Source organism: Pelodiscus sinensis, chromosome 12 (genome assembly GCF_052426305.1).
Source record: "Pelodiscus sinensis isolate ZL-2025 chromosome 12, ASM5242630v1, whole genome shotgun sequence".
Lineage (NCBI taxonomy): Eukaryota > Metazoa > Chordata > Testudines > Trionychidae > Pelodiscus > Pelodiscus sinensis.
Genome location: NC_143063.1, coordinates 47,954,380 through 47,980,754, shown reverse-complemented (window position 1 = coordinate 47,980,754; position 26,375 = coordinate 47,954,380). Strand labels below are relative to the sequence as shown.

The following is a 26,375-nucleotide window of genomic DNA, read 5'->3' as shown; positions in this document are numbered from 1 at the left end:
TGAAATTAAGAGGTAGCAGGTTTAAATCAAACAAAACGTTTTCCTTCATGCAGCGCAGTCAGCCTGCGGAACTCCTTGCCAGAGGATGTTGTGAAGACCAGGACTTTAACAGAGTTCAAAAAAGAGCTAGATAAATTCATGGAGCTTAGGTCCATCAATAGCTATTAGCCAGAATGGGTAGGGAGGGTGTCCCTAGCTTCTGTTTGTCAGAGGCTGGGAATGGATAACGGGGAGGGATCACTGGATGATTCCCTGTTCTGTTCACTCCCCCTGGGGCACCTGGCATTGGCCACTGTCGGCAGACAGGGCACTGGGCTGGATGGACCTTTGGTCTGACCGAGTATGGTCATTCTGATGTTCTTATGAGCAAAAGTAGAAATCTGACACTCCGGTGATGCTGTGCACTTGATAAGCATCAAGTTTACTTGAGATTTCTTTACAGATGTCGTGTGCAACAGGCTTTCCCACAGAACATAGCAACTGAAGTCACAATTAAGTACATATTAGGCTTCCCTTTTCAGAAGTGAGCACCTCATTTATAAGAGCAGCCATACTGGGTTGGACCAAAGGTCCATCTAGCCCAGGATCCTGTCTGCCCACAGTGGCCAACGCCAGGTACCCCAGAAAGAATGAACAGATAATCAACAAGTGATCCAGCCCCTGTCACTCATTCCCAGCTTCTGACAAACAGAGGCTAGGGATGCCATTCCTGTCCATACTGTGTAATGGGCATTAATGGACCTATCCTCCATGAATTTATCTAGTAGTTTTTTGAACCTTGTTATTGAATTGGACTTCACAACATCCGCTGGCAAGGAGTTCCACAGGTTGACTGTGCGCTAAGTGAAGAAAAACTGTGTTTTGTTTGTTTTAAACCTGCGACCTATTAATTTCATTGGATGACCCCTAGGTCTTGCGTTATGAGAAAGAGTAAGTAACTCTTCTTTGGTCACTTTTTCCACACCAGTCATGATTTTGTAGATCTCTATCATATCCCCCTTAGATATGCTGAGGCATGCTGAGCTTGAGAGGGATGGATAGTTAGAGCGCCATAAATTATGTCCAAAAAGCTACTGTAAATATTCACCTAAAACAGGACAAACGTTAAGAGCAGACAGCCTAAGGACCTGCTAATTCTGAAGCCAACAATTGATTTCCCCACCCCACATGAGCTTCCCTGAATTCCCTCTTTCTGAGGATAACCCAAACTTACATCAATCTCCCCGTCATCAATTTCTCCATCATCTTCCTCTTTCTTCTTCTCTTTGAGGGGTTCCTGGCCATCCTTTTCGTCATCGCTTTTACTGTTAGATTTCTTCTCGTCCTCGGGTGCATCGTCTCCCTTCTCCTCCTCCTCGTCATCCTCACCTCCTGCCTTCTCAGCCTCATCCTCTGGGACAGCCGCACTTGGCTCCTCGGGAACCTCCTCATCATAGTCCAATTCATGCTCATCCAGTTCCCGAGTGACAGAGGATGCTTCATCTCCAAGGTCATTTGTCCGGTCCTCCTCCTCCTCTTTGTGACACAGGGAGATCTTTAGCTCCCTGCTCTGCTCATTATTGTCAGAGTCCTGAGACTTGGTTTCACTTAAGTGGTCCTCCTCATCCGAGTGGTTCTCTTCTTCCCCATGACTCAGTCCCCTGACTGCATCCTCCTCTTTCTCCAGGAGGTTGCTATGGCTCTCTCCATCCAGTTCCCGATCGGAGCCGCTCTCTTTCAAGATTTCGTCATCCGAGAGCTGCTGGTCCTCCTCCTCCGGAGAGCAAGGGTGTTGCTCAGGGCTGTCGGAAACATCCATCAGTACCTGCTAGTCTGCAAAGGGCAAACAAAATATGTTTAGGACGTGGAACAAAAACTGCCTCCCTCACTCATGCTTATTTGAGTATTGTCCCAGACTGATTAGTTATACACTTTGTGTATGCAGAGATACCACCTTGGACTAGGATTTCAACTGCTCGTCCAAGCTACACAGGGTCAGGACAGATCACTACTTGGATAGACCTTACCTTCCCCTAAAATTCCAGGCGCTGCATGAAAAGGCATGGTACTAGTCCCTCAAAGAGGATATTTAACCAGAACCTCAGCGTGGTGCCATGCTTCAGCTTTGGGATGACTTGTAAAATAGAGGACCTAACCAGACCTGGTTAAAAGCCCAACGATTGTCTACGAAAATTATTCTTCGCTTGTTTCATCTGGAGAAGTTATTTTCCACATCTGCTCCTAAAAGCGGCAGACAACCCTGTCGGTGTAAAACGGCTGTGGCGTTCCACCCCAGATATCAGGCATGTAAGCGACTAGTCGAGTAAGAACTCGACTAATCACTTCCCCCCATTTGCTGCCTCTATCAGAGAGAGGCAGTAAGGGGGAGAGCAGGAGCAGCGCTAAGGAGCTGACTTAAAAGCTGGTTCCCCTCAGCACCATCTCCGCAGAGGGCAGTGGGGAAACAGCACAAGTGGCCATTGAAACAGTCCTGCTCAGGCTGGTCTGACTGGTGCTCCTCTCCCTTTGAAATGTACAAGAGCTGCCTGAAACTCTGGTACATATCAAAGGAAAAGGCACAGAGGGCAACCTGTGCCAGCAGGGACTGACACAGGTTCCTGCTACCTCTCTCCCTTTGAAATATACAGGAGCCGCTCACAGCTCCTGTACATTTCAAAGGGAGAGGCGCAGCGGGATAGCAAGTGCCCCCCTTAACTAGTCAAGGATTTGAAGGAAATTAGAACATAATAGAGGCCATACGGGGTCAGACCAAAGGTCCATCTAGCCCAGTGTCCTGTCTGCCGACAGTGGCCAATACCAGACGACCCAGAGGGAGGGAACACAACAGGTAATCATCACGTGATCCTTCCCCGGTCATCCATCTCCAGACAAACAGAGGCTAGGGATCTTGTTCCTACCCATCTTGGCTCAAACCCATTGATAGACCTAACCTCCAGGAATCAATCTACCTCTTTTTTGAACCCTGTTAAAGTCCTAGTCTTCACCACATCCTCTGGCAAGGAGTTCCACAGGTTGACTGTGCGCTGAGTGAAGAAAAACTTCCTTTTGTTTTAAATCTGCTGCCTATTCATTTCATTTGGCGACCCCTAGTTCTTATATTGTGGGAATAAGTAAATAACTTTTCCTTGTTCATTTTTTCCACACCAGTCATGATTTTATAGACCTGTCATATCCCCTCTTCGTCTCCTCTTTTCTAAGCTGAAAAATCCAAGTCTTTTTAATCTCTCTTCATATGGGACCTGCTCCAAACCCCTAAATTTTTGTTGCCCTTTTCTGAACCTTTTCCAATGCCAATATATCTTTTCTGAGATGAGGCGACCACATCTGTACACGGTATTCAAGATGTGGGTGTACCATGCCTTTAAATAGAGGAAATAAGATAGTCTATCCCTTTTGCTCTTTTGACTGCCGCTGCGTACTGAGTGAATGTTTTCAGAGAACTATCCACAATGACCCCAAGGTCTTTCTCTTGAGTAGCTGTAGCTAAATTAGCCCCCATCATATGGTATATATAGTTAGGATTATTTTTTCCAATGTGCATTACTTTACATTTTCAACATTATATTTCGTTTGCCATTTTGTTGCCCAATCACTTAAGTTTGATGCGATCTTTTTTAAGCTCTTCACAAATTCCATCGACTACTTGATTAGCTGATTAATTGAAATATAACATCCCTACCAGAGATACCTAAACTCTAGACATACAAGACCTGATTTCAGAAGTGTTCAGTTCCAAAAAAGCTATCTGAAGTAACTGGGAGCTGTGGTGGTACAGCTCTTGCGATGACCAGGAACATGGCTTGTAACAAGCGCCAGTAAAAGCAGCTATACATATTGGCCACAGCAAAGACAAAACAAGAACAGCTCGAATGTGTAACTGGGCCAAATTAGTAAGAAGTTTATCAAGTTAAATTTAGAATGCAAAACTATGTTTAACTCGCACTCCCTCTACGTAACAACACACTGTATCTAAAATATTTGTAGGTAAATATTTCAGTTTCAGATATATCTGTGTGTTGCATTCTATCTTTTTTTCCCATCTGTTCAATATGAACATTTAGGTCTCTGCTTGTAATAGAAAAGATAAGTACAGTAATGACAAGAAGCAAGGCAGAAGGTATTTCAGAACCAATACATCAAACGCATTTGTGTTCCAGAAAGGAGAAGACTGACTTATAAGGGACTGGACGGCCCAGGGAACTACTAATAAGATCTAAGTCCTCTGACCCCAGGTTAAGTTGTTCTCATCTGATAGCTGTTGGTACTCTATGCAGTTGCCTTAGCCCAGAGAACAAAGAACATATCACCAGACATGCCATAACTGGCATCAGTCGGCAGTCCCAGAAGAAACCAAGGACTGAATGAGCATGGGTCTAAACAGAATATAGAGGTTACTGCTCCAAAATGCTGGGGAAGCAAAGGCGTAGCACAGGGAAGCTTGTCGTATAATTCTCCAGCCTGTACCTCCAGTGTGATTAAACAGAGCTCTTATGTCCCCAGTACTGTCAACCGGATGCATCCCCAAGTCCTAAATTCACCATTAATATTTTATAAAACGTACACACGTGCACATGCTGACTTTTCTGTTTGAAAGCGTACTACAGTAATGTAGCTTTGGGAGGGCACGAGGCAGAAGTTAGAAGTCAAGAGGAGAACTAGTATTAGGTGCGTTAAGGTACCTTTATAGCAAAAAGAAAAATCATGAGATTGCAAACCAGTTTTACTAAAATTCCCCTCAGATTGATTCTATTCCAAACTATGCATCATGCTTAACTCATCTGATTCTTATCCATTTTTGATCCCCCCGAACGCTTGTTAGCGGGTGGTGGAACAGCTGTAGTTAAGTGCCGCATGAAGTGCCAGATTTTCCACCAAATACAGTTAAGATCTTCAAGTGAAAGATGCTATCTATACAAAATATTATATTAAACAAAGCAGAAGGGACCTTCCCTAAGCCCACATCTTCTTCAAACAGTTTATATCTATTCATTCTGCCTCTGTGTGAAGAAAAAGTTACCACCGGCAGCCAGCTGTGTCCTCTGCTGATCCACAACTAACTCACTTACTCTTCACTAGCAAGTTTCTTTGATCCAGATTATAGCAAAAAAGGCTGACATTTACCTTGGGAATAGGCAAAAAGCTATGACGGGGTATGCTAGATCACTAGCAGTTGAACAGACTGCCATAAAATCTAAACAGATATTTAAGGCTGAAAAAAAAAAAAAAAAGCAGTCAGAATTTTAAACAACAAACATTGGCTGATTATTATGGAATTTGGGATCTCAGCAATGAAATCGGGCAGGAAGAGTGGTTATAAGCAACATGGCTTAGTAGTTAGAGCACAGGATAGAAAGCCAGGAACTTTGGCATTCCAGTCCTTGCCACTGATTCGCTATGTTGCCTTGGGCAAATTGCTTAATTTGGATTTTTCAATTTCCCCATCTGTTAAAAACAGGAACAAAGGAGACTTAGTCGTCCTCCCTTTTGTTTTTGTGCTTTCTTCCAGCAGCCCCCTCTGCACAGATTGCTCTCAATCCCAGTTTAACACTGAGATTATGGGAGTGTCACATTTTGGTCCTGTGTTTCTCAACATACAGAGCTTTCCCAAATGACCACGTTTGTGATTTTGTTAATAACTTAAAAGCTCAACAAACACATAGCTAATTGCCTTCTGCTAATTGCATCTCTGGGCAGTTAGGCACATTATGGAACAGATATGCTTTGCAAAACATGGGAAGGTTGATGCTGAACTCCAATGTCTGGTACAACTTGTTACTTTCTGTAAGAACAGTTCTATGAACATTTTAATTCTCTAACTGCCTTAGAAATTACCCTTTGCCAGCACATGTATGGCAATTTTCTTTTCATTTGTTACATCTCACATAAAAGGTCATCATTCACCGGCCTGTAGAAAGGTACAAACTGTCCAGAAAAGATGAGTTAGGGGAATGTTTTGTCTTCTGTCTTGCTGCAAATAAGCTGTTTACAAAGAGAATGCAAGTTCGAGGATGTGACGGGAGCAGGAGAAAATGTGCTTGCACTCATTTGATCATCAGTTTAACTGCTAAATACAGACATTCTCCTCTGCTGGCTGTTATTAGAACTACAACAAGAACACAACCCAATTCTAGTGCCTCTCTCTCCTGTTGAATCAAGGATTGAAAGGGACAAATGTATAGAAAACCAATGCTGCCTTTAAGGACAACCTTCACAAAGGTGAGTGCTCACGTTCATTCACGATGTATGTCCTGCTTCCCAGCAGCAGCATTGCAAGTGTCCCCATACTGATCCTCAGCAACCTGCCTCAAACCTCTTCTGTTAGGTCATCTCTCAAGCTCCTTTCATGAGGCAGCGCACATGGGAAGCTCTCACTGCCTGCTGTTATGTGGATATACAGAGGGTCATCGCTTCCGTCAGCTGATCAATCTCCCTGGCCATCCCTCTGCCTCAGCTCACCAGTACAATAGAAAAACGATGCCCAGACCAAGGAAGGAGAACAATTGTGATTATTAAGCTACATGCAATGATATGGAAATCAAGGAAATTCACCACAAGAATCACAAGGGTGAGGCTAGAAGCAGGGAAGAAGTGGGGAACGATTGATTACCTCCTATACTAACATGGGACAGGAGTGGCCACCATTCTCTGGGTAGGCCATTAACTGTTGTTCATTCAGGGAAAGGAAGGTTAGTTAAAGTTCCAGTCTTATTTTCACTCCACGCAGTTTACACTGACAGCATTTACCACCCCTCCACATCAATCAACCCCGCCCTGGCAGAAGTGGAGATGCCTAGGCCCTAGATGACAAACTTGTCTCTGAGTTCTCAGATTCCCCAAACAGGTCCAGACGACTGGAGGGAAAGCTGGTGAGGAAGCTGTGCTAAGGCCACAACAACTTATCTGAGGCAGTATTATGGAAGACAGAGAGATGCACTGCGACTGGCTGAAAGCCTTACTTATACAGCGGAGGTGAATTAAACAGATCTGTTCAAAGAAAAGGAATAACTCTGAACCTTGTGTTACAAAATTGGCCTAGTTTATGACTGGGTTTAAAAGCATATTGGTGAGAAATACAAATATTAAAAACAAAACAAAAAGAGAACTGCCAATCCACACACATAGTTAGAGAACTTGTGGCAATAAACCAGTTAACGTCTACCATCAATGCACAGCGCTTCACCTTCAAAAATCACTTCATAATTTATAGGTGGGGTCTCCTCTGCATAAGGTCACCTGACTTTTTTCATTAGAAAATCCTGTTTTCAGTTGCCTGCCATTATATCACACTTTAACCAGTTTCAGCATCTGAATCAGGTGGTGTGTGGGGTTTTTTTTTCTTTTGAAAGTTTCAGCTAAAACATTTCAGTTGTTTTTGAGAATGAGATTACAGAAAGATGTTGATTTTGCTCAGGTTAAAGAAAATGCCTCCATGCTTTAGATGCGGGAATTGTTCTGGTGCCAGGGATGTACCTGTTGCTGTTCCCATGAGAATTCACCCACATTTGGCCAAGTTATAAAGTCTTTGAAAAAAATCTAGTTCACGTGCTCAGTAGAGACGTATTAGAACTTGGTGGCTGAGTTCTCCAAAGCTTCTGCACTGAGCATGCCGCACGCATCCCTTCACAGTTCCTGTATGAGACTGGACCGTGCATGTGTTGTGCTCAGGGCTTCTGTGGGCATATTGCATCACAAGGTTGAGGGGCTGAGCAGGCTCATCCCTCCAATTACACCCCCTTGCTGTCAAGGGTTGAGGCCCCAGAACTGAAAGCTAGGAGACTTCTCCCCTGTGCTTGCAAAGCCACGGCCTTTCTGCCTCTACGTCAGGCAACATAAGAGAGGAAACAGCCTGACTTGCCTGCAGAAGATGAGGTGAAAAGTGTGGCACTAAGGTAGTACCCCCAATTTGAGATGCCAAGGATCTGCCTCTTCAGAGACGAGCTCCCACTGGCTTCAGCTGCAACTGTGAATGCTCAGCATTCAGGAAATCTGTCCCGAAGTGTCCCATCTTGATTACCCAGTAGGGATGTAAAATCCCGTTTAATTGTTTAACTAGTTAAAAATATGTTTAACAAATTGACCAATTAAAGAGGGTGGGAGTGGAGGGGGCTGGAGTGGTCCCCTGGCTGCTGAGGCCCTCAGGCCCCTTGTGGACAGGAGTAGCTGTGGACAACTGCAACTGCTCCAGCCCCCACCCGTTAATGGCTAACTGGAACCGGTAAGCATCACCCACTAGGGGTTATGCTTATTGGTTAACCTTTCACATCCCTAGTACCCAGAAAATGAGGCCACACAATGGCTACCTATGGAAATGTTGGTTTAAGTGACTTGTCTACTATCACACAGGAATTCTGTGGCAGACAGGGATAGAACCCAGCTCTCTAATAGTGACATTCTTCTGTTCCTGCAATCCCCGGCCTCATTCATGATATATGTTCCCGGTTCTGTGATACCTGAGGAAAGGGTGCTAAAGACAAAAAGCCTCATTCGCTACATAGTCCTGATTCATCCCCACAGCAGGTCTATCCTGGGCACTGAATGATACACATGTGCTGAGGGAAAAAAGTAGAATGTGATCATTCAATAAAAGACTATCAGAACACACATGCATGAGGCGGTTGAATTAAGGTTGCAGGGATAACCGTAGTTCTGGCATTTCCTAACTCCTGTGTGTGTGACTTTGCAAACTTAGTCCTGTTTTAAAGTAGGTTTTTGGATGTAAATATGAACTAATCCTCACTGCAAGACATTTAAGTGATACTAATTTTTATAGTAAGTAAAATGGATCTGCTTACTGAGGAGAGGTGAAAAAGGCAGTCAGTTCACATTTATCCCACTTAGGTTTACTTTAACATAACAAATAGAAATGTTTACAAAAAAATCCCAAAAATATTGTGCTGCACTTTTGAATGTTAAACATAGCACTGGAGCTAGACATGAGAAATTCCACAATGAAAGTAGTTAGAAATGGAAACCAATGCCATAAGAAAAAACAGCTTAACTAGTGAAGAGATTTTACATTTCCCCCCACTTTATTAAAGTAAAGTACTGTTGCTAACATAAGGATGTTCTTTTTAAAAAATGATTTTTAACCCGGTAATCTCTCCAACTTCCACAAGGCAACAGAGCCTAGATTAGAACTCAGGAAATCTAAACTTCTGGTCCTGTGCTAAAGACCACGCTCAACTTCTGCCGCCTGTTAAAGTAACACTGTCAAAGGGGTACGGGTAATAACTTTTACTGGATCAGCTTCAGTTGGTCAGACAGACAAGCTGTCGAGCTTCAGAGGTCAGCTTGTCTTTGATCAACAGAAGTTGAGTCCAATAAAAGATATTATCACACCGACCTTACCTCTAATATCTTGGGACCTGCATACAATACTACATTTTGTTTTGATTTTTAATGCAAGGGACTATTCACAATGGGAAGCTTACCTGGATAGAGAGTTAGATCAGAGTACTGTCTGTGACTTCACAAGTAGGCTGTTATGATGCGTGAGAAGCTTATACTTAATAAATGGTTGAGGAAAACTAAGTATAGGACTCTCATGCAATCTGTGGTTTGTGCCCTGCTTTTTTAAACAGTCTGCCCTAAGGTTGCTACTCATGCTCTTCAGTTACTGCAGGACATCTTGACAGATACACCCAACACAAAGGTTGGATTCCGACTAACACTATTGACATCATTGTATGGAGTTAACAGCAAATTAAGAGAAAGAGTCTAGAGTGAAAATAAAAGCACTGGAATTTAAAGTGAGTTAGCATTCTGGGCTCAGGGGCCTTGACAATACTTTTTACAGGAAATAGGGCTAAATTCAGTCCTCTCTTACTCTAGGCAAATCCTAGTGGAATCAACAGGAGCTGTGCACATGACTCGAAGGGCAGAATCCAGTTATAACAAAGATGTTTTAAAGACAGAGATTTGTGTTTCTTCTTTGGACAAGCTGTCTTAAAATAGGGTGTTAATCCAAATCTGTCTCTAGAACTCTTTCTACAGAAGGAAAATCCCACTATTTGACGAGTATTTCACAGAAACTAGTTAACAGGTACAAGTGTTTAAGTAGTACATTCAATTAAATCTACAGAAAGTTAAGCTCTGTCTGCAACAAGAAACTGACCAATTGCAGAAAACAATCTGTTTGCAGCAAGTCCACTGACCTGGTGCTGAAAACAGCAACTTGCTGCCATCAGAATGCTTTCTGTAACCATGCTGAAAATAGTTGTGTCCTAGATACACAAATATCTATTTAAACAAAGGTTTGAAAAATACAGTCTCCCAGGACTAACAGAAAAGCTTTCTTGGGCAAATGTAAATAATTTCCACAGAACCCAACCTTTCATTATAAAAAAAAAGGGGGAGGGGGAGGGAGGGTGCTTAACCATTATGACTGAAAAGAAAACCTTTCCAATATGAACAAAGTGTAAGCCCTTAAAGTAATGTCTTCCTCAGCTCTAGTATCTCTGCAACTGCAAAGAGCTGTCCAAACTACAGCAAAGCAGAAACTGCCCAGGGTATTGGCAATCTCAAAGCTGGAATTTCATGAGCAATCAGTGAGATAGGTCAATTTGATACTGGAGATGTCAGAAAGCTCTGAGCAGCAGAGGAAAACTCAAGAGAGCAGGAACCTTCCTCATAAAATGGAAGTTGAGCAAGAAACAGTTTGAAGACATCCCTCCCCACTGGAGCTCGGAGGTTATGGGAGAGCTAGCTTCCTGGCTGCTGAAAGAATTGTTCGAGGTCTCTTCTAGTCTACTTCTACCTATTCTTGGGCCATGGAAAGCTTTTCTAGTACTGAACCTGTGGAATTCCCATTTTGAACTATTGGACATCAGGTTAGCTACAGAGAATAAATGAATTCATTAAGCTTATGAAGCACATTCACATTAATAATTAGATTTTAGAGTTAAATTCTGTTAAAATAAATTGAACAAGATAGGTAGTAAGAGTTTATGATTGGAAGAGGTTAAGATCTCTTCCTTACTCCAGACAAACCCCATGAGAATCAGGAGAAAGAATTCACACTCTAGGTCTTGGTATATGTGACTGCATTCACTTGATGATTACCTGTTCTGTTCATTTCCTCTGGAGCACCAGGCATTGGCCACTGGCAGAAGACAAGATACTGGGTTAGCTGGACCTTAGGTATGACCCAGTCTGGCAGTTCTTATGAAACAACCTAGCAGGGTGTGGATGTATTGCAAAGACTACTTTTCTAAACAAAAGGGTTAGCGCATCTAATTTCTGAGTTCAGAAATACAACACACATGTTCCTAATATGCAAAACCCATCCTATAACAAATCCCCATATGCAATTTCAATAGCAGTGACAAAAAAACCAAGCACGCACCGGTTCGGATGCAGAACATTATCCATTAAAAGCCCAGAGCGCGGCACCTGCGTTTCCAAGCGTGTTCCCCGGACTGTCCTGAAAGGTCTCCCCTCCCCTCGCTCCCTGCACCTATCAGAACCCGCACGAGCCCTGCAGTTTAAATAGCCCATGATCCCCCATGGATCTACCGGGGGCAGGCAGCGCAGACCCCCCCCCCCCCGGGCTCAGCCCACAACAGCCCCAGCCAGGGGCAGGCCAGTCTGCTCCCCTCGCTTCGGGGGGGGGGGGGCTCCAGCACGTTCACCCCAGAGGGCGTCCCCCTTCAGCCCCCCCGGGGAGGGGCCGCATCCCACCCGGTGCTGCTCCACCCCCGGGGGAAGGGCCCCCCCGAGCCACACCCCTCCCCCCAGCGGGGCCCCCATGTGGGGCCCGCCCCGCGCCAAGGGCCCAGCCCCTCCCTGGAGCCCCCCCCCGCCCGCCGGCTGCTCACCTGGCGGGGGCGGGCGGCTCGCGCGGGGCGGGGGAGGGGGCGGCGGCGCCTCCGAGGCGGGTGGGGGAGGCGGCTCCGGCTCGCGGCGCGGGACGGGGCCTCTACGCGCGGCGGCGGCGCGGGGCGGCCATTGTGTGACATCATCGGTACGCGACAGCCTCTCGCGGCGGGGCGCCCCCGCCCGCCCGGCCGGCCTTAAAGGGGCCGCGGCTGCGTGTCGCGCGGGGGGGGGTAGCAGGGGTGTGTCTGTCTGTGTGTGTGTGAAAGAGAGAGAGAAAGGGGTGTGTGTGTGTGTGTGTGTGTGTGTGTGTGTGAAAGGTGTGTGTGTGTGTGAGAGAGAGAGAGAGTGTGTGTGTGTGAGAGAGAGTGTGTGTGTGTGTGTGTGAAAGGGGTGTGTGTGTGTGTGTGAAAGGGGTGTGTGTGTGTGTGAAAGGGGTGTGTGTGTGTGTGAGAGAGAGAGAGAGAAAGGGGTGTGTGTGTGTGTGTGTGTGAAAGGGGTGTGTGTGTGTGTGTGTGTGTGAAAGGGGTGTGTGTGTGTGTGAAAGGGGTGTGTGTGTGTGTGTGAAAGAGAGAGAGAAAGGGGTGTGTGTGTGTGTGTGTGAAAGGGGTGTGTGTGTGTGTGTGAAAGAGAGAGAGAGAGAGAGTGTGTGTGTGTGAGAAAGGGGTGGGTGTGAAAGAGGGGTGTGTGTGTGTGTGTGAAAGGTGTGTGTGTGTGTGTGTGTGTGTGTGTGAAAGGTGTGTGTGTGTGTGTGTGAAAGGTGTGTGTGTGTGTGTGTGTGTGTGTCTGTGTGAAAGGGGTGTGTGTGTGTGTGAAAGGGGTGTGTGTGTGTGTGTGAGAGAGAGAGAGTGTGTGTGTGTGTGAAAGGTGTGTGTGTGTGTGTGTGAAAGGTGTGTGTGTGTGTGTGTGTGTGTGTGAAAGGTGTGTGTGTGTGTGTGTGTGTGTGTCTGTGTGAAAGGGGTGTGTGTGTGTGTGTCTGTGTGAAAGGGGTGTGTGTGTGTGTGAAAGGGGTGTGTGTGTGTGTGTGAGAGAGAGAGAGTGGGTGTGTGTGTGTGTGTGAAAGGGGTGTGTGTGTGTGTGTGTGTGTGTGAAAGGGGTGTGTGTGTGTGTGAAAGGGGTGTGTGTGTGTGTGAGAGAGAGAGAGAGTGTGTGTGTGTGAGAAAGGGGTGGGTGTGAAAGAGGGGTGTGTGTGTGTGTGTGTGTGTGAAAGGGGTGTGTGTGTGTGTGTGTGTGTGTCTGTGTGAAAGGGGTGTGTGTGTGTGTGTGTGAAAGGGGTGTGTGTGTGTGTGTGTGTGTGTGTGTGTGTGTGTGTGTGTGTGTGTGTGTGTGATAGAGTCCCAGGGCGGGCAGAGCCCTCTGGAGTCCAGTCCCCTGCCCAAGGCAGGACCAACCCCAACTCCATCAGCCCAGCCAGGGCTCCGCTAAGCCTGGACTGAAACACCTCTAGAGATGGAGACTCTGCCCCCGCCCTAGGGAACCCATCCCAGCGCTTCCCCACCCGCCTAGGGAAAGAGTTTCTTCTAATCTCCAACCTAGACTCCCCCATTGCAACTTGAGCCCATTGCTCCTCGTTCTGCCCCCACTGAGAACAGCCTCTCTCCATCCTCTTTGGAACCTCCCTTCGGGTAGTTGCAGGCTGCTCTCAAATCCCCCCTCACGCTTCGCTTCTGCAGACTAAACAAACCCAAGTCCCTCAGTCTCCCCTCGTAGGTCATGTGCTCCAGCCCCCTCATCATTTTGGTTGCCCTCTGCTGAACCCTCTCCAATGTGTCCACATCCTTTCTATAGTTGGGGGTCCAGAACAGGACGAAATACTCCAGATGTGGCCTCACCAGAGCTGAATAAAGGGGAATAATCACTTCTCTGGATCTGCTGGCAATGCTCCTCCTAATGCACCCCAATATGCCATTAGCCCTCTTGGCTACAAGGGCCCCCTGTTGACTCATATCCAGCTTCTCATCCACTGTAACCCCAGGTCCTTTTCGGCTGAACTGCTACTTAGCCAGTCGGTCCTCAGCCTGTAACAAGGCTTGGGATTCTTCCGTCCCAAATGCAGGACTCTACACTTGTCCTTGTTGAACCTCATCAGATTTTTTTTTTTTGTCCTAATCCTCTAATCTGTCTAGGTCACTTTGGACCCTATCCCTACCCTTCAGCATATCTACCTCTCCCCCTAGCTTAGTGTCATCTGCAAACTTGCTGAGGGTGCAATCCATCCCCTCATCCAGATCATTAATAAAGATGTTGAACAAAATCAGTCCTAGAACAGATCGTTGGGGCACGCCGCTAGAAACCAACTGCCAACCTGACATCGAGCCGTTGATCACTACCCATTGAGCCCGACAGTCTAACCAGCTTTCTATCCATTTTACAGTCCATTTATCCAATCCATAATCCCTTAATTTACTGGCAAGAATATTGTGGGAGGCCGTATCAAAAGCTTTGCTAAAGTCAAGGTATATCACATCCACTGACCTTTCCATATCCACAGAGCCAGTTACCTCATCTTAGAAGCTAATCAAATTGTAGGTTGTATGTCTCTGTGGGTATGTCTACACTACAGCACTAATTCGAACTAACGGATCCAGACTAAAAAACTAGTTTGAATTAGCGTTTTGCTAATTCGAACTAGCATGTCCACATTAAGTGGACCCTGAACCGGGGTTAAGGATGGCTGGAAGCAGTGCCGGCAGGGCATCAGATGAGGACTTAGAGCGTGGAGCTGCTGCCTCAGGCTAGCCGAGGGCTGTGCTTAAAGGGACCTGACCCCTACCCTGGACAGACAGTTCTCAGGGGTGCCCTGCTTGCAAAGCAGTCCTGGCTTGGAGTGCCCGGAGTACCCACACTGGGCACATCACAGCACTCGGCCATCATACCGGCTGCACTTCTGGGGAGAGGTTCCACCCCCAGAAGCCCGCAGAGCCAGCCCAGTCCTCCCCATTGGGGGCTCGTACCCCATTCCTCCCTCACCTCTTTCCACTTACCCTTCCCTAGCCCCCCTTCCTGATGTACAAAATAAAGAAAACGTGTGGTCAAAAATAGAATCTCTCTTTATTGAACAAAACTCGGGGAGACTGGGAAAAGGAGGTGGGAGAGGGGAAGAGAGAGGGTGGGAAAGGGGAGGGCAACTAAAATGATCAGAGATTTGGAACAGGTCCCATATGAAGAGAGGCTAAAAAGACTAGGACTTTTCAGTTTAGAAAAGAGGAGACTGAGGGGGGATAGGATAGAGGTCTCTAAAAGCATGAGTGGGGTGGAGAGGGTGCATCAAGAAAAGTTCTTCATTAGTTCCCATAATAGAAGGACTAGAGGACACCAAAGGAAAGGAATGGGTAGCAGGCTTCAAACTAGTAACAGAAAGTTGTTCTTCACAAAGCAAAGAGTCAACCTGTGGAACTCCTTGCTGCAGGAGGCTGTGAAGGCTAGAACTAGAACAGAGTTTAAAGAGAAGTGAGATCAAGTCATGGAGGTTGGGTCCATGGAGTGGTATTAGCCAGGGGGTAGGAGTGCTGTCCCTGGCCTCTGTTTGTGGAAGGCTGGAGAGGGATGGCACGAGACAAATGGCTTGGTCACTGTCTTTGGTCCATCCCCTCCAGGGTCCCTAGGGTTGGCCGTTGTCGGCAGACAGGCTAGTGGGCTAGATGGACCTTTGGTCTGACCCAGTACGGCCATTGTAAGCTCAGGGCTCAGGGTCGGGGGTCTCAGTGGACAACCTTGATTTTCATGCAAACCTGCTACTGGGTGGCCAGGCTGGCAGCTCTCCTGCCCTAGACGGGCACTTTTCTGTGCCTAGTGCGGAGGTCGTGGACGAGGTCCATGATGTCCGCACTAGACCAGGCGGGTGCCCGCCACTTGCGGTCCCGGGCAAGCTCCCGGGAGCCGCCAGCCTGGTCCCGGGAAGAGGGGGAGGGCTGGGGGGCATCGGGTGGCTGGCTCGAGCCGTGCCAGGTGCAGGGTCTGCTGGCTTGGTGCTGGCAGGCTTGCACCTGGCACGGGCACCGTAGCCAGCCCGTGCCCCTTTAATGGGTCCGGGGCCGGGAGGGGGGCATACGAGTTTCCCTGGTGTTGGCCACAGTGGCCACCAGGGAAAGCTGGGGAGGGCTAGCCTCCCACTAGTTCGAATTAAGGGTCTACACAGCCCTTAATTCAAACTAGTAAGTTCGAACTAGGCTTAGTCCTCGTAGAATGAGGTTTACCTAGTTCGAACTAAGTGCTCCACTAGTTCCAATTAAGTTCAAACTAGCGGAGCGCTAGTGTAGCGCCTATCAAAGTTAATTCGAACTAACATCTGTTAGTTCGAATTAACTTTGTAGTGTAGACATACCCTGTGTGTGTATGTATGTATATAGGGGAAGGTTGTATGTTTAGATGTGTATGGATGCATGTTATGGGGTGCCAGACTTTTTGGGTGTGTGCTGGGAGGGGAAGGCAGGGTGTGTGTGATCTATTTATTCATGCACAGAGGGACACACCACACACAGCCCACATGACTGTACCCTGCATCTTGTCCTCTGGCCAGATTGCTCAGTGCTGCACAACACACTGCCATGCCGTTCCACCCTGTTCCCCTCACCATCCACTGAACTGCAAGACAAAGTGAAGCTCAAATGCATAGGAGTAAATATAGCACTGGAACCCAATGCTTAAACAGCACATCCACAGGTGCCAGGGGCACACAGAATGGGTGTCTGATCTCAGAGGTCCAGAGTAGAAGTCTGGGTGCATTCCGACGTTCAGTAATGTATACTGTATATTGACTTTCAAGGATGTTAAAACAAAAAGAGACCAAGAGAAATGCGGAGTGAAAGTTCAATGCAATTATTAAGCAAGGAATCCAGATCCCCCTTACTCTGCCCCTGTCACGATAGTTCTGGGAAAGTTGAAAAGGCAACCTCTTTCCGGAAGACAGAGCTTCACTGTTATTGATCTCAAAGCCGAGATGGTTTCAGCCGCAGTTGTATAATGGTGGGCCAGCTTTCCCATCGGGCACATCATGCAAACAAGGATTTTACAAATTCCTGAGTAGACAAATCACCCTCCATTCATCATTAATGTCCTGACCAAGCCAGGTGCTAAGGGCACTTTGCACGGATCAGTTTATGCTTAGCTCAGAGAATCTGGCCTTATGGTTCCACGTGACCCCCAGTTCTCTTGGGATTGTTACAGAGCTAGCATAGAGCAGTATCCTTATCTTGAAATGCTGTGCATGCACTAGGTTATAAACACAATGTGTGGATGCATGTTTGCTATGTGCAGAAGGAAACATGGCAGGATGCCACCTGTATGGGACAAAGAGTTCACATAGTTACACCAAATGTTACACAAACGCAAAGCCTGGAGAAGACGGAGGTCACTTGCCTGCATAGGCCACTGAGCGGATAAGGGACATGGCCAGGAATAAAACCCTGCTCGCCTGGCTCCCTGCCCCTGCTCTAACTGTTGGGCAAATTCTCCCATCTTTGATTTAGAATAGCAGCATATCTGGTCTTGGGGGTGCTTTGATTTCTTACCATGGTTTTACTGATGCTCTCCCCTGACATAGCGCCAACTCTGGGTGATGCTTCAATCCAAGCAACCCAGCTAGGAGAGACTGCAGCAGAATGCGGGGATGTGTCTAAGCAAGTGCCGTGGTAGGAAAGGGACCTTCCAAGGCTACATCTAGATTGGCATGATTTTCCAGAAATGCTTGTAACGGAAAAGTTTTCCGTTAAAAGCATTTTCGGAAAAGAGCGTCTAGATTGGCATGGACGCTTTTCCGCAAAAGCACTTTTTGTGGAAAAGTGTCCGTGCCAATCTAGACGCGCTTTTGCGCAAAAAAGCCCCGATCGCCATTTTCGCGATTGGGGCTTTTTTGCGGAAAACAAATCTCAGCTGTCTACACTGGCCCTTTTGCGCAAAAGTTTTGTGCGAAAGGACTTTTGCCCGAACGGGAGCAGCATAGTATTTCCGCAAAAAGCACTGATTTCTTACAGTAGGAAGTCAGTGCTTTTGCGGAAATTCAAGCGGCCAGTGTAGACAGCTGGCAAGTTTTTCTGGAAAAGCGGCTGATTTTCCGGAAAAACTGGCCAGTCTAGACACAGCCCAAGCTTATTATCCCATCAGCTCATTACCCAATAGTCTTGGGACCACACCAGCTCAGTCCCTTGGTGCTATCTTATTGTTATACATGGGTGTCGGGGACAGGCTATTGCTGCGTGTTTATTTTAATAGTGTTCCCTAAAAGCTGAGGACTGAAATCTCACCCTTTGGAAGGGTCAGACCAGCGGAGGAACGGATAGTCAGAAGGCATAATGGGCGACAGGCCCGAAGGCAGGGAATGTGGTACAGAAGGGCACAGTGATCTTTTTGCACCGTCACAGGCTCCTCTCTGCCTGCATCTTCTTTGATATGAAAGAAAGCCAGGATCCATTATCCAGATCCAAATACACCGGGCATTGGGGTCAGACAGCTCCTGATCTAGATCTTATCATTGGTGGCCAGACTCAGCCTTTGTCTACTCCAGGGGTGGGGAACCTAAGGCCCGGGGGCCAGATGCGGCCCCTGGCTTGCCTAGATCTGACCCCCAAGACTTGGGGATCCCCCCCAGCATTGGGGAACCTGCTCTGGCACTTCAGCCTCTCCACCATCTTCCCATGGGGTGGAGAACGCAAAATTTACTAGCCTGGGCTCCTCCAGGCTCCAGTGTGCAAGGGAAAGGTTGGGAGAGTCTTTCTCCTCAGAGTCTTTGCTTCTCACTTTTTGGTGGCCTCCGACTGATTTTTATGAGGATAGCCACTCCTGACCCAAAAAAGTTTCCCACCCCGGTCTACACACTGAGACCTACCTCCAATCAGAGCTGGGCCAGTTTACATCCGCAGAGAATTTGGCCCTGAGGTTTCAACCATCCAGTAACTGCATTGGGAATACCTTTAGTTTTTCCCAATGCAGTTTCAAGCCATTACAGCCGTGGTCACCAACCAGTAGATCGCGATCTACCGGTAGATCTCAGGGGCTCCAAGAGTAGCTCTTGAGCCCTCTCTGAACTGCGCACCTGCACAGTACATTTACATTAGATTTCCTCATGTAATGTAGGCGGGGCTTCAAGGAAGGGGCGGGGCAGTAGATCTTCACCTGTTCTGAGACTTAAAAAGTGATCTTGGGTGTAAAAAGGTTGGAGACCCCTGCACTACAGTGTTGCCGACATGAGGGGCTGGCGATCCCGGCTGAAACCTTAGAGTACAAGAGGCCTGGGTAACTAGTCTTGCTTGGTTCCCTGTGCGCTGCCTCTGTTCATATTTCTAGTTCACACTGAATTTTTGCCAAGTGGCCCGAGGGGGTTGATGACAAAACCTTCAGGGCTGCTCCGTATGGAACTGATTCTGGTTAGCGACCCTTTATGGTGAGCGTTTCCCCGAGAAGACCAGCCCGCGGCATTTTTGTTTCAGGGAAAGCAGCCTACATTTTGTTTGTCTAATTTCACCTCCCACTCTGTTGGTCTGGTCTGGCCATTCGCCTTCTCTCCCTCCAGCATCCACACTGGACCAGGCCTGGATGTTTGGGCGGTGTTTAAAACGCCATCCAGGTGCGGAATAAATTGTGTTGTATGCCCAGAGGCACATGAAGATGTGCACCACCATAGAAACACATGCTGGGCCCTCTGCTAATGGACTAGTTGGCACCTGAATCTCTCCTGGGCGGCCCCCCAAGTACTCAGATTACAGGGAACAGTACTCCCAGAGTGTCCTTGGCTGTCCGCCAGGCTGGGGGGTCCTGGAATAGCTTTGAATCAGCATCTCTCTCCGTCTCACCCAGTTCCGGGACTCCACTAAGTGCTGTGAGAACAGACATTTGCTGCTGGGCAGGTGAAGGGCCTAGGTGGCTTCTCTCCCTTCGACGGGTCTGTCTTCCTCCCAGCTGCGGATGGCAGCGCCGTGCTCAGGTGACAGCGTTTTCCACATCGATCCGGCTGCTGGGGACTCCAAGATGTGACCAAATCCGCCTCCTCCTGCAGCTTCTAAAGTGCACCCGGGACATCTCCTCCACTGACACCGTGTGCCGGTCGGACAGCCTGCTGCCAGATCTGACCAGAGTGACGCAGGGGGCCAAGGACAATGAATGGCGGGGCCTCGTTAGCACCTCTTCCAGGCACGGTGCACACACCCAGCCTGCTGGGAGGCCCCTCAGGCGCAGGTGGGCGCTGCCCCAGGGTGGTGACAAGGGGCTTGGGGTGACACCTGGTTGAGCTGCTCACTGAGAGCTGGGGAGAAGGAAGGGCACAGGAGATCCAGCCCGGGCATGGGGCCCTGCAGCGATTCACCGGGGCCTGGGCTGTGCGCTCTGCGAGGCCCAGGCCAGAAGGGACCATAGAAACCTGCCTTGTGCTCGCCGTCTCCCAGCCCAGGAGAGACATGACACTGCTTTGCTGCTCCTCCCGTAAAACCAGCTCCCGTCCCTCTCTGCTCCCTGCTCCTAGCAGCCCCCCCATCGCTCTGCTCCCAAGTCGCAGCATGTTCACTACAGCGGCATCTTCTCCTGGTACAATCCCCGGGTGTGGGCTCATTCCAGGAAGGGAAGGGAAGGAGACAGGAAGGGAGGGGAGGGGAGAGAAGGAGAGGAAGGGACAGGAGGGAAGGGGAGAGGAGGGGAAGGGATGGAAGAGGAGGGAAGGGGAGAAGAGGAAAGAGAAGGAGAGAGGAGGGAAGGGGAGGGGAGGGAAGAGAAGATTTGGGATGGGAAGGAATGGGAAAGGGAGGGAAGGGGAGTAGAGGGGAAGGGGAGGGGAAGGAAAGGATGGGAAGGGGAGAGGCGGGAGGGGCAGGGGAGGGGAGGGATAGGAAGGTAAGGGGAGAAGAGGAAGGGGGAGGGAAGTGAAGGGAAGGGGAGGGAAGGGCAGGGCACAGCAGGGATGGGAATGGAAGGGAAGGGGAGGGGAGGAGATTCCACAACCTCCCCATGCAACTTATTTCACTGTTTCATCACCCTGGGTATGTCTACACTACCCTCCTAGTTCGAACTAGCGGGGTAATGTATGCATACCGCACTTGCTAATGAAGCCCGGGATTTGAATTTCCCGGGCTTCATTAGCATAAGCGGGGAGCCGCCATTTTTAAATCCCCGCTGCTTCGAACCCCGTGCAGCGCGGCTACACGGGGCTCGAACTAGGTAGTTCGGACTAGGTTCCTATTCCGAACTACCGTTACTCCTCGTGAAACGAGGAGTACCGGTAGTTCGGAATAGGCACCCTAGTCTGAACTACCTAGTTCGAGCCCCGTGTAGCCGCGCTGCACGGGGTTCGAAGCAGCGGGGATTTAAAAATGGCGGCTCCCCGCTTATGCTAATGAAGCCCAGGAAATTCAAATCCCGGGCTTCATTAGCAAGTGCGGTATGCATACATTACCCCGCTAGTTCGAACTAGGAGGGTAGTGTAGACATACCCTCTGACAGGCAGGAAGTTTTTCCTAATGTCCAACCTAAACCTCCCCTGCTGCAGTTTAAGCCCATTGCTTCTTGTCCTCTCATCACAGGCCAAGGAGAACAATTTCCCCCTCCTCCCTGTGACACCCTTGTAGATACCTGAAAACCGCTCTCATGTTCCCTCTCAGTCGTCTCCTTTCCAAACTAAACAAGCCCAGTTCTTTCAGTCTCCCCTCCTAGCTCATGTTCTCTAGACCTTGCATCATTTGTGTTGGTCTTCTCTGGACCTTCTCCAATTTCTCCACAACTTTCTTTAAATGTGGTGCCCAGAACTGGACACAATACTCCAACTGAGGCCTAACCAGCGCAGAGAAGAGCAGAAGAATGACTTCTCGTGTCTTGCTCACAACACACCTGTTAATGCAGCCCAGAATCATGTTTGCTTTGATTGCAACAGTGTCACACTGTTGACTCATATTTAGATTGTCATCCACTATGACCCCTAGATCCCTTCCTGCCATACTCCTTCCTAGACAGTCGCTTCCCATGTATGGCTGTGTCTAGACTGTCCAGTTTTTCTGGAAAATCAGAAGCTTTTCTGGAAAAACTTGCCAGCTGTCTACACTGGCCGCTTGAATTTCCGCAAAAGCACTGACTTCCTACTGTAAGAAATCAGTGCTTTTTGCGGAAATACTATGCTGCTCCTGTTTGGGCAAAAGTCCCTTTTGCACAAAGCTTTTGCGCGAAAGGGCCAGTGTAGACAGCTCAGATTTGTTTTCCGCAAAAAAGCCCTGAATGCGAAAATGGCCATTGGGGCTTTTTTGTGCAAAAACGCATCTAGATTGGCCACGGACGCTTTTCCACAAAAAGAGCTTTTGCGGAAAAGCATCCGTGCCAATCTTGACGCTCTGTTCCGAAAATGCTTTTAACGGAAAACTTTTCCATTAAAAGCATTTCCGGAAAATCATGCCAGTCTAGACGTAGCCTATGTGTGAAACGGATTGTTCCTTCGTAAGTGGAGCACTTTGCATTTGTGTTTATTAAACTTCGTCCTGTTTACCTCAGACCATTTCTCCAATTTGTCCAGGTCATTTTGAATTATGACCCAGTCCTCCAAAGCACTTGCAACCCTTCCCAGCTTGGGATCATCTGCAAACTTAATAAGCGTACTCTCTATGCCAGTGGTCTCCAACCTTTTTACACCCAAGATCACTTTTTAAATGACAGACCAAGCCAAGATCTACCGCCCCGCCCCTTCCTTGAAGCCCCACCCTCTCTCTGTTCCTCCTCTCCATCACTTGCTATCCCCAATCCTTATATTGCTACTTTAAAAAAAAATTCCCACCATTCCTCGCAGCTACTCACCTGTGCTGTTGCTCGGTGAGTAGCTGCTCCTCAAATGAGGAAATCTAATGTAAATGTACTGAGCAGGTGCACAGTTCAGAGAGGGCTCAAGAGCTACTCTTAGAGCCTCCGAGATCTACCAGTAGATCGTGATCTACTGGTTGGTGACCACGGCCTATGCCAATATCTAAATCGTCGATGAAGATATTGAACAGAACTGGTCCCAAAACAGACCCCTGCAGAACCCTACTTGTCATGACACCATCTACCTGTTTGGTTATTCTCTCAGGTGCTACTAGAGTATTTGTTGCTTTTTACGTTTTTCCTGTAACACGCTAACTCTGCTCCCCCTCTGAAGCTTTTGAACACACTTTCTGGTTTGCCTCCAATCGGCCACAAGGGGGTGCTCCAACCCAGCCCAACGGGGAGGCCTTGGTCAGGGTTTCAGGGAGCAAGGCAGGGTAGCTCTGTTCCTGGGGCAAGTCCTGTGTGCCCTGCCAGGCTGGGGTGGCCGGAAGGGCCCGATGCAGAGCCCGGCTCTTTGCTCCGGCTGGGTCTCTGGCTGTGGCTTGTGACGCTGGCTCCGCTTGGGGGGTTGCTCTCTGTCTTGCCCCCGGACCCCTTCCAGGAGCCTGCCCCTTTGGGGGAATTCAGAGACCAGATCGGTGACAGACCAGCAGCCCGGCGCCTGCTCTCCAGCCCGACGGTAGGCCCGCTGGTATTTGGGTACGTCTGCATGGCACTAGGAGACCCACGGCATGGCCCCGTGCAGCCGCTGTGGGCAGTGGGGCTAAGAATCACCAGGCACCAGCTGGGGCACGTGCTCAGAGACCCCACAAGGGGCAGGAGGAGGCTGGTCTCTGAGTCTCCCGGCTCTGGCCATGGGGCTGTGGGTTTGTAACGGCAGACGTAGCCCTTCTGACCGTTCCTTGGCACCTTCTCCCCGTCGTTCCTTAGTGGCCGGGAGCATCAGAGGTGCTGGAATTGGGGGGGGGGAGGGTTCCCTCTGGCTTGAAGAGGTTTCCTGACTACACTGGTTCACAATGGCTCTGAGCGCCCCACCACACACAAAGTCCAGCCCAGGGCCCCTGCAGCAGGGCCTCTCCCAACCTCCTGCTATGTCCCTGGGCTATGTCCTGCTGCGGCCTGGCCCTAGGCCTCCCCCAGCCTCCACAGGGCCCCCACAAAATAGTCCAAACGTGCCCTGGTCCTCTCCTGTTGGGAGATGCCTGAGGAGCTATGGCCCGGCTCCATGCAGTGAGCCCCAGACAGCCTGTTCTCTGCAGCACGCCTGCCCAGCAGCTAACGGGGAGGGATCTGTCCACCTCCCAGGCTGGGCACCTCTGCCTTTAGCTCCCCTTTCAGACTAGCCTGAGGCAGGCCACAGAGTCAGGCCCATACAGCGCCCCACAGCCCTATGGGAAACGCAGGCATCATGCAGTGGTTCGGACCCTCCAGGGTGATTAAACTGCCCCCGGGGCTGTCCTGAGGCTGAACGTCGGCTCTGTCAGGACATCTGTGGCCCCCAGGCTAAGCCCCTGCAGGCAGGAATGATCCAGCTTCCACGATATGCCCGTGGGGATTGGGGCGTGGGGCAGAGGAGCTCTCTAGCAGGCAGGGAAAGTGTTCCAGCTGTCCATGCAGGCAGGGGGGGCTTGTTAGCTGGGGCTCCTGGAGAACCGGCTTCTGGACTGATCCTCAGGCTGCCCCCCCCCCCCCCCGTCAGTTTCACGCCACGTGGTTGCTGTGGATCAAGTTGCACCGGCAAATCATCTTCCCCAGCAAACCCATTAAGCGTCGTGATCTGCCGCTCGCTGGCGACCCGAGAGCAGCAGCGACATCCGTGAATGAATGACAGGTTGTGAATCATCCCGCTGGCTCTGCCTCCCACGCGCCCCGCTGCTAGACAGCTGCGCCCCACGGAGAGACGGATCATGACGGCTGGATCCCTCTCTCCCCCTCCGGGGCCCCGGGGAGTAAAGTGCATCCTGCCGAACTTTACAGCAGTCAGCAAACAAACAGCTCAGCCGTTGGCTTCCCCGGGCCCACCGGCTCTGGCGTTGAGTGGCACAGCAGCTTGAGTTCTTAGCCATGCACCAAGTCAAATCCCCGATTCCCCCTCTGCTCCCCGTGGAGGAGAACCCCGCCTTGGGCAAGATGCCCAGAGCTGTCAGAGGGGTGGCTTGGCCTCTCCCCGGCTCAGTGCTGCTGTTACCCAGGAAGGGGCGCAGGAGACGCCACTGGGAAGCCTGGAGTTAGCTGAAGCCGGTCATGGTTCAATGCCCCACGGCTCAGCTGGCTGGATCCCGCACAGCACCAGGAATAAGGGAAAAGGGGTGCTAGACATTTCCTGAGTATGCTGGGACCATGAGCGAATTAATCCCCCACCTGACCCACACCTGAGCTAGGGACGCACCATTGCACAGATGGAGACACTGAGGCAGAGGGCGTGCTTATGGGACTTGCCCAAGGATATTGAGAGTGTCAGTGTCAGAGCTGGGTTGCCCCTTCCCTCCTGGGGCGTGGCCATGCCCAATCCCACCCCTGCTGCCGGTCCAAAGGCTGTGCAAGTGACCCTAGGCAGGCATCGGGGCAGCAAAGCTTCAGTCCTGGTGCAGGGATATCTGGCCCCCCTGCCACTCGCTGGGATCCCCTGATGCTTGTGCCGTTTGCTAGTAGCCAGTAAGCCAGCCCTCCCCCCCCCTCGATTAGCCCAGGGGCTGGCGGCCCCCCTGGCTGCAGCAGAGCCGCTGTTCCCGCAGGAGGAGTGACACCCGGGCCCCTGCCTCTACCCTCCCTTGAGAGCTCCAATGGGGCAGGCAGGTTTCACTGTCTCGGAGGGCACCCTATGGTCCCCACTGAAGGTGGATGAGCTTCCCCCGTTGGCCTGCCCCTCCCGAGCCAGAGCCGTTATCCTTCTCCCAGGCAGCACGAGGGCCCCTGGCAGAGGGAGACCCTCCAGGGGGCGGGAGGAGCCGCTCCTAGGCCGGGGGCCCTCTGGAGTCGGGGGAGCTGGTTGGCAGAGGGACCCCATTTTCCCTCCAGCCCATTAGAACGTAGAACGCCCAGGTCCGTCCAGCCCGGGGGCCCGTCTTCCCCCACCCGCCAATGCCAGGCCCAGAGCAGGCGACCCTCACGTTCCCCCTTCACTCCCTCTGCCCCGCTTGGGGCCCTGCCCTGGTATCTAAGCACCGCCCTGTCGGGGGGCAGGACGCCTGGCTCCTTCTGGCTGGCTCTGTCCCCACCACACCGGCAGGTCGGCTCCCCGCTTAGCTCCACTCCGCACCCCCCGGCTGGAGACTGAGACGGCCAGTGCCATAAGCAGCGGTGCTGAAACCAGGGGTGCTGAGGATGCTGCCAGATCTGCCCCCCAGCGGTTTCCATCATATGCAGGGTCCCACGTTGGCCCAGTGGTGCTCAGTCACCTTCCCTATACAGCTCGGGTGGGGACCCACTTCCCCCTGGCACACGGGGGGGGGGGGGGGGAGCCTGGTAGATTTTTTGTGTGCTCCAGCCCCATGGGGGCCAGCTGGGGGGCTGGAGCACCGGGCTCCTCACTGCTGGGGAGGTGGCAGCTTGAGCCTCGGGGCGGATTCAGGCCTGAAGTCCCCCCCCTCCATGAAACAAGGCAGCGATTCCTGCATCCCCCAGACCCTGGGGCCGTCTGACCCCTCGCGGGACGTCTAGGGGCCACTCTGGCCCCGCTTTGGAGCAGGCCCGGTCTTGAGGGGGGAGCCCCCCGGCCGAGCCTGCTCACCTGCAAGACCCTATCTTCGGGGCGCATCCGGGGGCCACCTGGCCTCTCCCGCTTCGGCGCGGCTGGC

General features: G+C 50.2%; 1 protein-coding gene across 9 annotated transcripts in view; it reads right to left on the bottom strand.

The window, feature by feature from the left end:
• ZC3H18 (zinc finger CCCH-type containing 18) overlaps positions 1 to 11,837 on the bottom strand; it is a 67,461-nt gene extending 55,624 nt beyond the window's left edge. For 2 of the 9 annotated variants that reach the window (XM_089781546.1, XM_089781550.1), the window contains exons 1-2: positions 11,345 to 11,453; positions 1,214 to 1,812 (exon numbers count right to left, since the gene is read on the bottom strand). In XM_089781546.1, the coding sequence (XP_089637672.1) occupies positions 1,214 to 1,798 (585 nt within the window). In that variant the 5' untranslated portion in view covers positions 1,799 to 1,812; positions 11,345 to 11,453. Of the gene's footprint in view, positions 1 to 1,213; positions 1,813 to 11,344; positions 11,458 to 11,816 lie in introns of those variants that run through there. The other 7 variants (XM_075939891.2, XM_089781552.1, XM_089781551.1 and 4 more) reach the window with 7 other exon arrangements.
• Positions 11,838 to 26,375: the final 14,538 nt, after the last annotated feature.